This window comes from Martes martes, assembly GCF_963455335.1.
Source record: "Martes martes genome assembly, chromosome: 16".
NCBI classification, from domain to species: Eukaryota; Metazoa; Chordata; class Mammalia; order Carnivora; family Mustelidae; genus Martes; species Martes martes.
The window spans coordinates 421,626-435,402 of NC_137904.1; the positions used below are offsets into that span (position 1 = coordinate 421,626).

Sequence of the window (13,777 nt, forward strand, 5' to 3'; positions counted from 1 at the left end):
ACAATACTGTGTCCCGCAGTTTGGGTGTGTCTGACGTTTCCTCATTAGATTCGGGTGATGGATTGCTGACGGGAACCCTGCCTCGGTGACATGGGGCCAGCTCGGAGCCTCTGGGGGAGACGCACATGCCCTCTGCTCTCGGCAGTGGTGTTCCTTTAATCTTTGGTCTGGACATTGCCTGGTTCCTCTACTGCATGGTTACGGCCCCCAATAAACTTCCTGTAAAGAGACCCTTGGAGACCGTGCCAGTACCCAGCCCCTCTTCCAAACCACCCCCTGGATTTTGAACCCGTTGTGCTCCTGGCGACAGCCCCTCCACCACTCCTCTGCTCCCCGCCGTGGGGCCCCGACCTCACTCCCAGCTGGGTGCCGCTCTCCCGGCCAGCACCCAGCCTTCCGGGTTCGGCCCGGCTCACGTCCTGCGCTCGCCGCCCAGGTCCTGCGCAGGCAACCCCCAAACCTCTTTTGGAGACTAGAGCTCTGAAGACTCAACTCATTTCCTGTCGCATAGAGCTTCTCTTCCTCACTGCAGCTGCTGAAGCCACAGTCTAGGTCGAGGGGACCGTCATGTCCGGCCACCCAGTATGGGCCCCCCCGCGGGCCTCAGAGCTGGGGCTGGTGAAACCCTGGGGGCCAGCCGGGGGCGGGCTCAGCAGGAACCTGCGATAAGATGCTGAGCAGTTAGGGCAGCTGCTCTGAGGTCGGGAGGCCGGGAGCCCACAGGAAGTGACTTGGTGCGGAGCCCGTGTGCCTCTGCCCCGACACCTCCGGGACAGGAACTCAGGCTGGCACAGCTGGCGGCATGTCGGAGGAGAGCCGGGTGCCCGGGCCGAGCAGGCAGCCTGGGGCCTCGGGAGCAGGTGCGTGGGCCCCCCGGACGGCGTCCGGCCCCTGGAGCCTGTCCCCTGGGAGAGCTCGTGCGGCTGCCGCAGTCCTCTGCTACGTCAACTTGCTGAACTACATGAACTGGTTCATCATCGCAGGTGAGGTGGCCCCGGCGGACGGCACCCTGGGAAGCACCTGTGGCCACCGGCTCACGGCCGCCCCGCCCCCGGCCAGCACCACACACACAGGGGCCCCACGTCCTGCAGACCGTCCCCTTGTGCAGGGCAGCCCTGCCCTTCTCAGCCCTGGAGGGATTCCTGCCAAGCCCCAACGAGGTGGGGGGGGCATGGAGGTCCCGGTCTAGCCCCCACCCAGGCGTGTGCACACAGCAGGGCGGCGAGGGCCGCAGGGAGGGCCGCTCCTTCGGGGGGAGGCCTGGAGGTTCGGGTGGGACGCTGGGGGAGGCTGTGGCGGGCAGGGAGGGCCCGAGATAGCGGGCCGCGTGCTTCTGGGACCGGGGGCTGTGTGCAGGCCTCGCACATTCCGACTTCCCTCCTGGAGGCCCCGAGGCGCCCGCCTGCTCTTCTCAGCCACATTCACCTAACTCACTCGCTCACGCATCCAGTCAAGACGTAACCCCCTTTTCTCTCTTTATCACTGAATCACTCAAGACCGACTGAACGACCCTATGGTGTGGAGACCCAGGGAGGGTCCGTCCATTGGTTCCAGAGCTTGGGAAGGCCCACGTCGTGGGGCCGAGGGAAGCCCAGGCGGGGCTGTCGGGGGGCTTTGTGGGGTCACCCACAGCAGCCCTGAGGCCAGGACCCCGGCGCACCAGAGGCAGGCTCAGCCCACCAGGCAGGGAGCGAGCGGCAAGCAGGATGTGAGCTGCAGACGCGGGTCCGTCTCTGGGGAGCTCGGAGGACGCGCACAGGACCGAGCAGGCTGGACGTCTGCCGGGTGGCCCCAGGACGGCAACCGAGGGTTCCGGCCGAACTCAGAACAGGGTGCATTTGGGTGGGTCTGAAGCCGAGAAAGTTGGGAGGCAGGAGGTGGGGTGAGGGGAGGGTGCTGGGTGAGGGGTCAGCGTGGGCCCAGGTGACGGAGGGGGGGGTGTGCTCTGGCGAGGTGGCCAGAGGGGAGACGGCGGGGATTGCTCAAAACGGTCTTGGGGCCGGATCACAGGCTTCCTGGGTGCCGTGCTGGGATCCTGGGCCTTCTGTTAAGGCAACGGGGGAGCCACAGACAATTTTTTGGAGGGGGGGGGAGACTAGAATGAGATCAGCGCAGGCAGAACAAGCCCGGGGTTCCAGTTCCGGGGCTGCTGCGGTGGGTTAGGCAGAGGCCCGCGCGGGTGTGGAGGTGTGTGGGGCCAGGGCCCGCGCTGAGCCGGAGGGGCAGGGCGGCGCGGCGGCCGGCAGGCTGGGGAGACCCTGCGCCCCCAGCGGAGGCCCTCCCTGTTGGAACTTCCTCCCGCCGGGTGGAAGCAGGGCCGAGGTCACTTGCCGGGACGAGGAGGCCCGGAGAAGTGAAACCACGCAGGGCGAGCGGCCGGGACCCCTGGGTCGGGCGGCTTTCCCCGCAGCTCCCGGGCCTGGTGGGGAGCAGCTCTTCAGGGCAGATGACGGCCTGAGGGGGAGAAGGAGGCTGGGTCCACGTCCGGCCCCAGAGGGCTGGGAGGGGCCCGGGAGCGGATACAACCCGGGGCAAGGCCTCTCCCCCGAGGAAGGAGCCGGACTGTGACCTACTCTACACTCTGCGTCTCAGTGTTAATGCTTTTTTCTCTCCAACGAATATGTCTTATTTGTGTGATTAATGATATTAAAAAGGAAGGACGGACGGACAGGCTGGGACGGCTGCATGCTGTGGCATTCGGGCCCAAAGCAAACGCCTCAACAAGAATCTTGTACTTGGTTTCTCTGCTTCTCGGCCCTGCTGACAGGTCTCGGAGGAGCGGGTGGGGCGCTTTCCTCCCCACGGCCTGGGCATTTCTGCAGACCCCATTTGTGGGCAAAGGGGCCCGCCTCCGGCCGGGATTCCCACAGCACAGCCGCGGGCGTGGCTGGAGCCCCGCGGGGACCCCGACGGCCCCCCCTCTGGCCCAGAACCTGCAGACACCTGCAGGGTCCAGCTCGGGTGCCGGCTCGTAACCGAATGACCGCAGGATTGCTAAGGGCTTCCTGACGCTGGGGCCCGAGCCTCCCAGCTCAGCTAAGCAGGCGCCTCCGCTCTGACTAACCCCTGCTGAAGTGTTGCCCAAGGCTGAGGGCCATACTCTGTGCTGTGCTGGTCAGCTGGGGCCCCTTCCCACATCCTGAGCGCTGTCCATCTGTCCACAGGGATGCTGCTGGACGTACAGAACTTTTTTCAGATCAGCGATAGCAATGCCGGTCTGCTTCAGACAGGTAAGGACTGAGTCCTTGCCCTGGCGCTGGGGCCCGGGGCTCATGCTGGAGCGGGGGTCAGGCTGAGCCCCACTGTGGATCCCTGACACGGAGGAGGGGCACTGAGGACACGTGGGGTTGGCTGTGAGGGCCAGAGTGGGTGGGAGGACGGAGAAGGTGGGCTGAGCCCTGGCAACTGAGCAACCGTCTCGGGTTTGAGCACTGGTGCTGCTGAAGGAGCAGGGGGATGGGGCTGGAGAGCCTCAGGCCGTGCTGATGGGTCACTCGTCCCGGCCCGGCTCAGCGCGGCGCCCGAGACTGGCTGGGGCTGGGCGGTCGTGCTGTGGGCTTTCCTGCAGAACACAGACAGACGGACAGACAGAGATCCGTATTTGCCGCATGGGTTCATATGGGGTCCAGGAGCGGGGAGCAGCGACACCTCCCATTCCAAGGTCACACACAAACCCGTAACCAGCCCCGCGTGGCTCCTGCCTGTGCTCCCCCGCATGACAGTCCGCAACCCCAAACCTCAGAACAAGTCTCTTACGCTGGGGTGGGGGGCCCTGGGGCGGCCACAGACACTTTCTTGGGTCCAGATGAGCAGAGTTGTGAAAGAATCCAGTTACAGACCCTCAAGCCTGGGTTTTTCTTTCCTAAAAGGGACCCGTCTGAGAAAAAGCCTCTGGTTCTTCCTTCCCACCTCTGTTCCAGCAGAGACCATCCCTCTTCCCTATTCCGAGTGTTTCTTTGGTGCCCTGCCCTGGGGTGGGAAAGCCTCCGGGGTGCCAGACAGAGGGGATCCCCACGGGTGCTTGGCATCTGTGGGGCGGGCCGTGGAAGCCAGGCGGAGAGCTCGTCCGGAGAAACTCACTGGGGAGGCTTCCTCCAGGCCACACGCCCGCGGCCCAATGCCAAGCCTTATCTGGCTGTCCCGCTGGCGCGACGGCCGATTTATCTAGGATTTACAGTTCAGAAGGGAGATGTCTCACGGATGGGTGTCAACACATTTATTTCAATTAGCAAAGATGAAGCCAGCATTTTAACATCTTTCTGACAGGCGGTCAGCCTGATTTGTTGGCTTGATCTGGCAAATAAGGACTGGTTTTGCCCTTTGGAGCCAATGGGCAGAGACAGCAGCCTTTTCCCGTCAGGGATCCGATGGGGTCAGTGATCACATCACATTTCCCAATGTGACCCGAAGCCCCAAGGATTTGGATGAAAATATAGTCAAAAATACAATAGTGATGGAAATCACATCCTTTGCAACTATTTAAAGTTATGACAAGGATGTTTTAAATGTCGGCTGAACACACGTGTAAGGGTACGCAGTTCGAGAAGCTTCTCTCTTAAGGCCCTGGGGCAAAGAGCCCACAGAACTTGGCTTTAGACCACGTGTGTTTTCCAACGACTCTTGTCTCGAGGCTGAGGCCAGCAGCGGGTGCCGACCTTCGAGGAGCCAAAGCGAGACCCTCTGGGCTCAGTCCCCACAACCTTCTAGATTAAACAGATGATGGCTGTTGAGTCACGATCCGCCTTCCCTGGTCCTCCCCCTGCTTGGTGAGCAGGGTTGTCACCGCGAGGCCCCCATAAGTGAGATGCCGTGGAGAGAGAAGCATGTGCACATGTGTGCAAGTGTGGGGTGGGTTGTGCACGTGCCCGGGGTGTGCAGTGGGTGAAGGGAGGGTCAGCGCTGCAGGCGCGACCCCGAGAGGTGTGTGGAGAGTGCAGGGGGGCTGGAGGCCTGACGACCAGGCTCTGTCTCTCCCGTGACCTTGGGGGAGTCTTCACCTTCCCCGGTCATGGTGTAAGACCTCATGTAAGACCCAAGCCCCCTGCCGCTGTTTGTCCACAGGGCGCAGAACGCAGGAAGCCCCTGACTGAGAGCGCGTGGCTCAGCTGTATGATGGGGCAGAGGGTGGGGTCAGTGGCAGTCCCGCCCTCCAATGGGACAGGAGGCTCCTGGGGTTGGTCCACGGATGGGTAATATTTAAAACCAACACTGATGTGGCCTTCACCGCGTACCAGACACCGTCTCAAGTGCCCTGTGAGACCGACCCATTTGCCTTGCTATGGTTGCGCCCTTTCTCCCCATGACAAACCTGAGCCACAGAGAGGCTGTGGGCTTGCTGAAGTTCCCGCAGCCGGGATTGGAGTCCTGGCAGCTGCCGGTAGAGCCCTCCTGTTCACCCCCTGCTCCTTCACTCCTTCCGTTTTGTCTCCCAAGTCACCGAGTCTGGAGCCGCCAGGAGCTGGGGCGTGCACCTGGGTGAGGGTGCCTTCCCCCTGGGGCAGGTTTCCCCATCCCAGGGCATCTGCGGGGGGAAGCTGTTTATATCTATAAAGGATCCCTGCCCCAAACCTCATAAAACTATTCGAGGATTCAGGGAAATATTTTTACAACCTTCGGGGAGAGAAGATACACAAACAATCCCAGCCAGAGGGAGAGGGATAGGTTTGAGTTCATGGAAGCTACACTCTTCCGTGCGACGGCAGTTGACACCACAAATGCAGTGGGTGACGACGATGGGCGACAGGAACGAGGCGGCCACCTGAAGCTAGGCGCTGCCTGTTGGAGGCTTCGTTTCATTTTCTCCGTAACCTTCGGTGGGAAGCACGGGCACCACTTCCTATCACTGACTGGAGGGGGACAGAAGAGTTAAGGAACTGGCCCACAGGCACACGGGTTAGGGTTAGGCTCAGGCTCAGGGTTAGGCTCAGGGTTAGGGTTGTCTTTGGTTCAGGATGAGAGCCCAGGGCGTCTACCCCACGACCTGCATGGTCATTCCGAACAGCGAGGCTGCGACCTCGGGGACCTGCTCGGCTTCACGGGACATGCGGACGGTGCGGACGGAAACACCAGCGAGACACTGTCCGCTTTTCAACCGTTAAAGGAGCAAAACCAGTGCGGCTGCCGCGTCCGGGGCCAGCCGGGGGCACGGCACGCGCTTCTGCGCCCGCGGACACGGCCACGGCCACGGCCGTGTCGGCAGAAGCTGTTCAGTTCTAAGCGCCACGGACACCGAGGGCCACCCTCTGTGGGGTATTCGGGCGGACCGCATTAAACTGCCAGGTTTTGTAGGTCCGAACTGGCCTGATTCCCGCAACGGCGCGCGGCTCCGCGGGATGCCGGAGCCCCCCGGGGAGGTGGGCGGGGCCGGGACCCGCGCGGGGCGGGCCTGGCGCTCATTCGGCTCGGGCCGCGTCCATCATCTGCGCTCAGCGAATGGGGGCCGGTGTGGGCGGGGCCCCGGCGGAGGTGGGGCCGCGCCGCCCGCTGCACCTGCCGAGAGCGGACCCGAGCCGTGAGGGTCCCCGTGCGCGCGGCGAGTCCCGCACACGCGCGCCCGCTTCTTCCGCTCGCGGGGCGGCCGCCGGGCTCGCTCGTCCCGCCGCGGGTCGGAGGGTCCGCTTCACCGAGTGGGCAGCACCACCACGGTGTCCGGGACCGGCCGCCGACCCAGCGAAACCCCGCCGGCGGCCGAGCCCCGGGCCGACCGCCCTCGCCTCCCGCCGCCCCCGCCGCCCCCGCCGCCCCAGCAGGGGTGCGGCAGCAAAGTCCGACCCGTCCGGCCGGCGCGAGGAGGGGGGTCCTGCAGGGACAGGGTCCGGGCAGGGAGCCCTGGGGGCCCCTGAGCTGCCCCGTGGCCGCGTCCGCCCTCACTCCGGGCCACAGCCCCCCTGGCACTCGGGGGGCCGCTCAGAGCGGTGCACCGGGAGCCAGCCCGGCCCCTCCACTCCCCTTCCCAGTCCCCCCGACTCGGGGCGTTGGGTTGCGGGTGAGGCGGAGGTCGCGGCGTTGGGGTGTCTTTTCCCCCTCTGGCCCCCGCCCACGGCCGCGGTGCCCGCTGTGGCGTCCGAGCCCGGTCCCTCGTGGGGGCCAGCAGGCCCGCGCCCGCCCGCCGCAGCGGGGGGTGCATGCGGCCCTGCCCGTCCCCTCCAGTCTTCGTCTGCTGCCTGCTGCTGTCCGCACCCGTGTTCGGCTACCTGGGCGACCGCCACAGCCGCAAAGCCGCGCTGAGTATTGGGATCCTGCTCTGGTCCGGGGCAGGCCTCTCCAGCTCCTTCATCTCCCCCCAGGTAGGTGCCCTCACCCCCGGGAGGCCCCTGGGGATCTGCCCCCGCCTGGTTTCTCCCTTGGAAAGGCGGATGCGCTGGCCTCCGTGCGTTCCGGGCTCCAGGCCGGCGGCAGGGGCGCCCTCCAGGGCCTCGGGAGGACCCCCTTAGATGCTGTCCGCGGGAGCCTTCCTCTCCCGCACGACCCGCCGCTGCCTGCGGGGGGCGTGTGCGGGTGACCGCTACTGTCCACGGGAACTGGCCTGCCGGGCACGGTTGACGCTCAGAAAAAGGGCCGGGCATGGGGTCGGCGGTGGCTGCAGGCATCAGCAGGGGGCGCCCGTGTGATGCTGGGGGCCCGGGCGGGGAGGCTGGCCAGGGGTCTTTAGCCCCCCGGCCCCTCCTCCCCCGGGCCGGGTCTGCACTCTGGTCCCTCCCACCGTGGGTGATCCTGGGACTCACTGGGGTCTCATGTCTGCTTGCCCAGTACTCCTGGCTCTTCTTCCTGTCCCGGGGGGTCGTGGGCATAGGCTCGGCCAGCTTCTCCACCATCGCGCCCACCGTCCTGGGCGACCTCTTTGTGAGGGACCAGCGGACCCGGGTGCTGGCCGTCTTCTACATCTTTATCCCTGTTGGAAGGTTGGTACCACCCAGGACCCACTTCCCTAGGTGGCAAACTGAGGCCCACAGGAGCCAGGACAGAAGCTGGACTGGGGATAGAATTTGCATCCCAGCCCGCCCTCTTCCTTGCCATGTCCCTTTACTTCTCTGGGCCTCAGTTTCCTCATCTGTAAAGGGGGCGAGGACACAGGCCGATGGGCTGTCTTAAGGGTTAGAGATAATACAGGTGTTCCCTCTATCCTAGGACACTGGGGAAGGCCCGCTTGGGGCGTGTGTGGGGCTGGGCCAGGGAGGGTGGGGGCGGGTTTGTGTAGGTCAGAGTGGGATTTGCAATCTGACCTCTGAGCTCTAATCCAGGTTTCCTGGAATCGCCTGACTCAGGCAGGGCTGACCCTTGGGTCTTCAGATAGGGCCGCATCGGGCAGTGGTGCGGGGGATGGGCCTGGAGCCAGAGGTCACCAGTGACTTGACCAAGGGCAGCAGACATCTGGGCCTCACGTGGCTCACTTTTCCCGTGACAGGGCTGTGAGCAGCAGCAGCTCCTTGGGTGGGGGCCCCAGCTCAGGCTGGCCTTGCCGGCTTGTACCTGCCCCCCACCCTCACTGCCTGTCCTCCTTGCCCCTCTATCGCAGTGGTCTGGGCTACGTGCTGGGGTCGGCCGTGTTGCAGCTGACTGGGAACTGGCGTTGGGCCTTCCGAGTGAGTCCAGCCTCCTCTTCTTCCCTCCGATCCCCCTGGGCCGGCAGGGACTTTCCAGCCTCCAGTGGCCTTAGCCACTTGGCATGGTCGCTGGCGCCATGGGAGGGATCAGACCTTGGCAGCTTCAGACATCCGATGGAACATGGCTGTGGAGGTCACGGCCCTGGGTTCAGATGCCGGCTGCTGGGTTTGCTAGCGGTGTGAGCTCAAGCAAGCGGCTTGTAACGTGCGTGGGGGGCGTACGTGCTGCATCGTGGGGTCTCGGGGAGGGACAGCCAAGGGCGGGAACAGCCTGGGGCAGAACAGACCTGGCGGGCGCAGGTGGAGAGTCCTCCTGATCGGGCTCATGAGCCCCGAGAGAGTCGTGTCTACTGGACACATTAAAGGGAGCCCTAAGGGGACACTACTCCGCAGAGAGGTTGTGCTCCTAGGGGTGAGGAAATGGCAAGCTTTCCGTATAACCAGCAGCCAAGAAGTGAGCCCCCTGTCCCGCCCCCAGGGCACAGACTCCCCCAGACCCTGGGCCGTGGGGCTCGTCCCCGGCGGGAGCTCTGGGGTCCCGGGCGTGTTTGTGTGGTCCTGAGGCTTCCGGGCCCTCCCGTGCCCAGGTCATGCCTTGCCTGGAAGCCGTGGGCTTCCTCCTGCTTATCGTGCTGGTTCCAGACCCGCCCAGGGGAGCTGCTGAGAAGCAGGAAGAGGCAGCCCTGGGGGACCCGAGGAGCAGCTGGTGTGAGGATGTCAGGTACCTGGGGAGAAAGTGAGTGTCCCCGCTCCTCCCTGCGTGTCTCTGAAAACCCCGGTCTGCCCAGCAGCCCCGCCCGGCCTCGCCGGGCCTCCAGGGAGCCCCAAGGCTCACAGCCTTCTCCCTCCTCTGAGCTCACCCATGGAGATGCCCCTCCCTCACTTGGAGGCCCCCTTCTCGCCCTGCCGTGTGGCAGTAGGGGCTGGGAAGGAGGCGGTGCGAGCCTGGGCGCTGGCTCGGTCGCTGCCTTATCCCCGAGTGACCTGAGACTTGGAACCTTACTCCCTTCCTGTATTCAATGGACGCAGTTCTCTCAGGGCTGCCGGGGGGGATGCTGGGAGTTCATCACTCACCTCTGCAGGCCTCGTGGGAGTGCGTCCGTCCGTGTTCCAGGCATGGGCGGGGAGGCAGACAGGAGTCAACCGCACTCCCAAGCCTCCTGATTTACTGGAATGTGGGGCGCGGACGGGACCGGCTCTCTTTGATACAGGGCCATGCGGCCTGTGGAGGGCACTTGGAGGAAGGTGGGGGCCGCGGGGACAGCTTCCTGGAGAATGTGCTCTTGGCTTGGGGCCTTCTGGGAGGGGGAGAGCTGGTCCCACAGAGATCGGGGAGGAAGGGCCGGCGAGAAGGATCGCATGGAGGGGGGGAGTGCAGGGCTCGTGGGCGACGCCATGAGGATCCGGAGCACGCGGGTGACCAGAGTGTCCCCGGGATGGGGCGGCGCGTGACAGGAGCAGCCCGCCCACAGCCCTGGCCCTCTCCCAGGGGTCTCAGCCAGGGCACTTTCTCTTGCAGCTGGAGTTTTGTGTGGTCGACCCTTGGGGTGACGGCCATAGCCTTTGTGACTGGAGCCCTGGGCTTCTGGGCCCCCAAGTTTCTGTTCGAGGCCCGTGTGGTGCATGGACTGCAGCCTCCCTGCCTCGAGGATCCGTGCAACAGCCAGGACAGGTGAGGGGCCTCCGGGAGTCCCGGGCGCCACCCAGGTCAGGGGGCTCCTGGCAGGCAACTGCTCAGGCCGCTCTGAGCCCCCGAGCTCAGCCTGTCTGTGCAGACACCAGGACTCGGGACCTCGGCAGCACGGCAGGCCCAGATCCGCTCCGGCTGAGGTCCTAGGGCTCTGGGGGGCCACAGGCGAGGAGCCTCGTCCCCTCTGGGCCCCAGTTCTTCCGCTCTTGGGCTGCCGTGGGGGTCCGGGAGGCACTTGGTAGGGGAGTGAGGCTTCTGTGGGGCCTGTGGGACGATGGGACCCGCGGCCTGAGGCCTTCCGGGCTCACAGATGGCAAATCGAGGCCCGGGGATGCTGCGTCCCTTCCGGGGCTGGGCAGATTGCACGCGCACTCCCACGTGTTCCCTGCCTCGTCTGGGGCCCCAGGAGTCCCGGGAAAGCCGCCAGAATGTTGGGGTGGGGGAAAAGCCACCCGGAGGGCAGTGTCCTCCTGTTCCCACCTCGTCCTGCGCTGTGCCCAGGCCAACGTCTCTCCAGCTCAGCCCCGGGCCCCCGTCACTCCCTTTCTCCTCCTCCTCCTCATCTCCGCTTGGCTTCTCAGTCCCCAGGGGCCGAGCTCCTCGAGGCTCAGGGACATGGTGTGTACCCCCCTGACACCCGTGACCCCATCCTGCTCCCCGGCCTCCCCTCTGTCTCCATCTCCCCCACTGGAGCCTGGAAGGAGTGTCACGTGATTTCTGGACTGCCCCATGCCTCCTGCGCGTCTGTGCCTCGGCCCGAGCTGGCCCGCCCGGAGCTCCCTTCCCTTTTCCCGTCGTCGCTTCCTAAGCCTTCTCGTTAGTTCAGGCCGGAATGGGGAGCGTTTCCCTGAAAGACCCTCTGAGCGTTTACGACAAAACCTGTCGCTCCCGTGTTCTGGAGCGAGGAGATGGGGGGTCAGAAGGGTTGATGAGCCGTCCAGGCCGCAGACCCAGCCGCAGACCCGCCTGACTCTGAAGCCGGTGCTCCCAGTGCCACGTCCTGGAGCCGCCGGAGCCTCGCGTGACTGCTGGGGACTTGAACGTCGTGGCCCGGGGCGGGGCCGGTGCTCATGCGGAGCCTCAGGGGCAGAGTGCAGGAAGGCAGCCTGCGAGATTGTGCTGCTGGTCTCGGCTCTACCACCAGCTCGTTCTCTCCTGGGGACAGAGATGGGGGCCTCAAAGTCCCACAGCAGCCTGGACGCGTCGGGGGTCCTGCAGCGGCCCGGACACATCGAGGGGGGGACAAACAGGACTCAAGTTCTCGCCCGACGCTCTCCGGCTCTGCATCCCGGGGCAAGTCAGTTCCCCGTTCTCAGCGTTGGCCTCGTCCTCTGACTGTGGCCAGCGATGTCCTAGGCCCCGGTGGCAAGTGGCACAGGTGTGGTGCTTAGAGCAACAGAATTGTTCTCCAAGGTCCCGGGGCCGGGCCTCCAGAGGGGTTTCACCGGGCCAGAGCTGAGCTCCGAGAGGCCGCACCCCCTCCGAGCCTTCAGGGGACGGTCCTCCTGCCTCTTCTCTTTTGGGGGCTGCTGGTGCGCCCTGGCAGGTGGCCGCATCCCCAGTCTCTGCGGCCGTGGTCCTGCTGCCTCGTCCTCGTCCTGTGTCAAGTCTCCTCCAGCTTCCCTCTTACAGAGATGCTGGTGGTGGCCTGTAGGGACCCTTGAATATGGAGGATAATCCCCCATCCCAGAACGCTTAACGGAATCCCATAGACAAAGTCTGTTTTGCGCCAAATTCTGTGTTGCACAGGTTCTGGAGGTGAGGACCTATCCATTGTGGGGGGCACTATTCAGCCCGTCACAGAGCAGGTAGAGGGTCCCAGGGCTGGGGTTCCACACCCACCTCAGCTGTTGGTCCCCCCTCCGTGGTTGGGGTCAGCCCCAGAGTGAGGACGCAGAAGGGTGGGAAGCTCCAGGACACAGGATTCCAGCTCCGGCCCTGGGAGGACTCCCACCACTCAGAGCTGGTGCACAGGGAAGGGGCTGTGTGGGGCAGTGAGCTCCCCGCCCCATGGAAGTAGGAGCTGGACTGCTGCTTCGTGGGGCCTGTTGTGCAGAGGGTCAGCATAGAACTTGCAGGACTTTTTTTTTTTTAAGATTTATTTATTTAATTGACAGAGATCGTAAGCAGGCAGAGAGGCAGAGAGAGAGGGGGAAGCAGGCTCCCTGCTGAGCAGAGGAGCCCAACGCGGGGCTCGATCCCAGGACCCTGAGATCATGACCTGAGCCTAAGGCAGAGGCTTTAACCCAATGGAGGAGTAAAAGTCTGAAGTGGGGACAGAAACTCGTCTGGGGGCAGAAGAGGTTGGAGCTGGGAGCACAGGGTTGAGGTCAACCAGGATGAGACCGTGAAGGCAGGGCCACGTGCGTCACGTGGGCTGGCACGAACCTGGCGGGTGTCTGAGAGCTGGTGGATGGTTTCCGGTGGGGGTTGGGAGATCTGTATTTTGGGACACACGCTCTGGGGACCCGTGGGGAGTCTGTTCTGGAGGGCCGGCTCTCTCCGGGGCGGTGCAGGGGAGCCGAGCGCAGCTGGAGGGGAGTGGGTGGGACAGGGAGAGCAGCAGGAGCAGGGAGGGGGCAGCTCGAGAGCTCTGCCAAGGCCGCTTGGAACAGTGGGGTTCGGGAGGGTGTGTGCAAAGCTCGATGAGGGCCGGGTGTATCCTAGGAGCTCAACAAATAAACATTCCCGTGCCTCCATTCCCATCTGTGTGCGGAGTGAGAAGGCGAGGGGGTTGGGGCCAGAGTGGGGCAGCTGAGATTTCTGAGGGGGGAGCTTCGGGATGGCGGGCGGTCGGAGAAGCTCCCTGGAGGTGGGGGTGGTGGGCCGGTCGCCCCCGTGGCCGGTGACATCTCCAGGATGAGGCAGGAATGGGGATGGGGGAGGGGGAGTATATGGGCCCCTGATCAGGACCCTGAGGTCCCCAGAGCCTTGGTTTGGAGGGAGAGGGAGGGGCCCACAGCCACATTCCCCACAGGTACCCTGCCCTGGGGGCCGAGCCCCAAGACAGGGCCAGCCCAACCCTGCCTGGCTCACGGACCCTGCTCTATTCTTTGTCCTCAGCCTGATTTTTGGGATTCTCACTGTGGTGACCGGCATCATTGGGGTTGTGCTGGGAGCAGAGGCTGCGAGGAGGTACAAGAAAGTCAACCCGCGGGCCGAGCCCCTCATCTGTGCCTGCAGCCTGCTTGCCGCCGGCCCCTGCCTCTTCCTGGCTCTCATCCTGGCCCGGGTCACTCTCCTGGCCTCCTACGTAAGTGAGGGCCCCTGGCGCGGTGCGGGGCGTGGGGAGTGGGTCGCCCCTGTTCACGTGGGCTCCTTCCGTGCCCGGCCTCCATCTCTGGGGCCGCCCGGGGAGCATCTGGTACCCCCATTTCACAGACGGGTAAATGGAGGTTTACCAAGAGCAGCAGAGCTGGGCTTTGAGCCTGAGCGGCCCTGCCTCTAAGGCGTGTCCTCTGACCCGGTTAATGCTCTGGTTGGA

The 13,777-nt window shown here is 64.7% G+C and overlaps 1 protein-coding gene across 5 annotated transcripts in view; it reads left to right on the forward strand.

Annotated features, from left to right (window-relative positions):
- The first annotated feature begins 885 nt into the window (after positions 1-885).
- SPNS3 (SPNS lysolipid transporter 3, sphingosine-1-phosphate (putative)) overlaps positions 886-13,777 on the forward strand; it is a 33,728-nt gene continuing 20,836 nt past the window's right edge. For 3 of the 5 annotated variants that reach the window (XM_080825289.1, XM_080825291.1, XM_080825292.1), the window contains exons 1-7: positions 886-983; positions 3,165-7,286; positions 7,750-7,901; positions 8,516-8,582; positions 9,191-9,339; positions 10,123-10,275; positions 13,357-13,546. In XM_080825289.1, the coding sequence (XP_080681415.1) occupies positions 7,125-7,286; positions 7,750-7,901; positions 8,516-8,582; positions 9,191-9,339; positions 10,123-10,275; positions 13,357-13,546 (873 nt within the window). In that variant the 5' untranslated portion in view covers positions 886-983; positions 3,165-7,124. The remainder of the gene's footprint in view (positions 984-3,164; positions 7,287-7,749; positions 7,902-8,515; positions 8,583-9,190; positions 9,340-10,122; positions 10,276-13,356; positions 13,547-13,777) is intronic. The other 2 variants (XM_080825290.1, XM_080825293.1) reach the window with 2 other exon arrangements.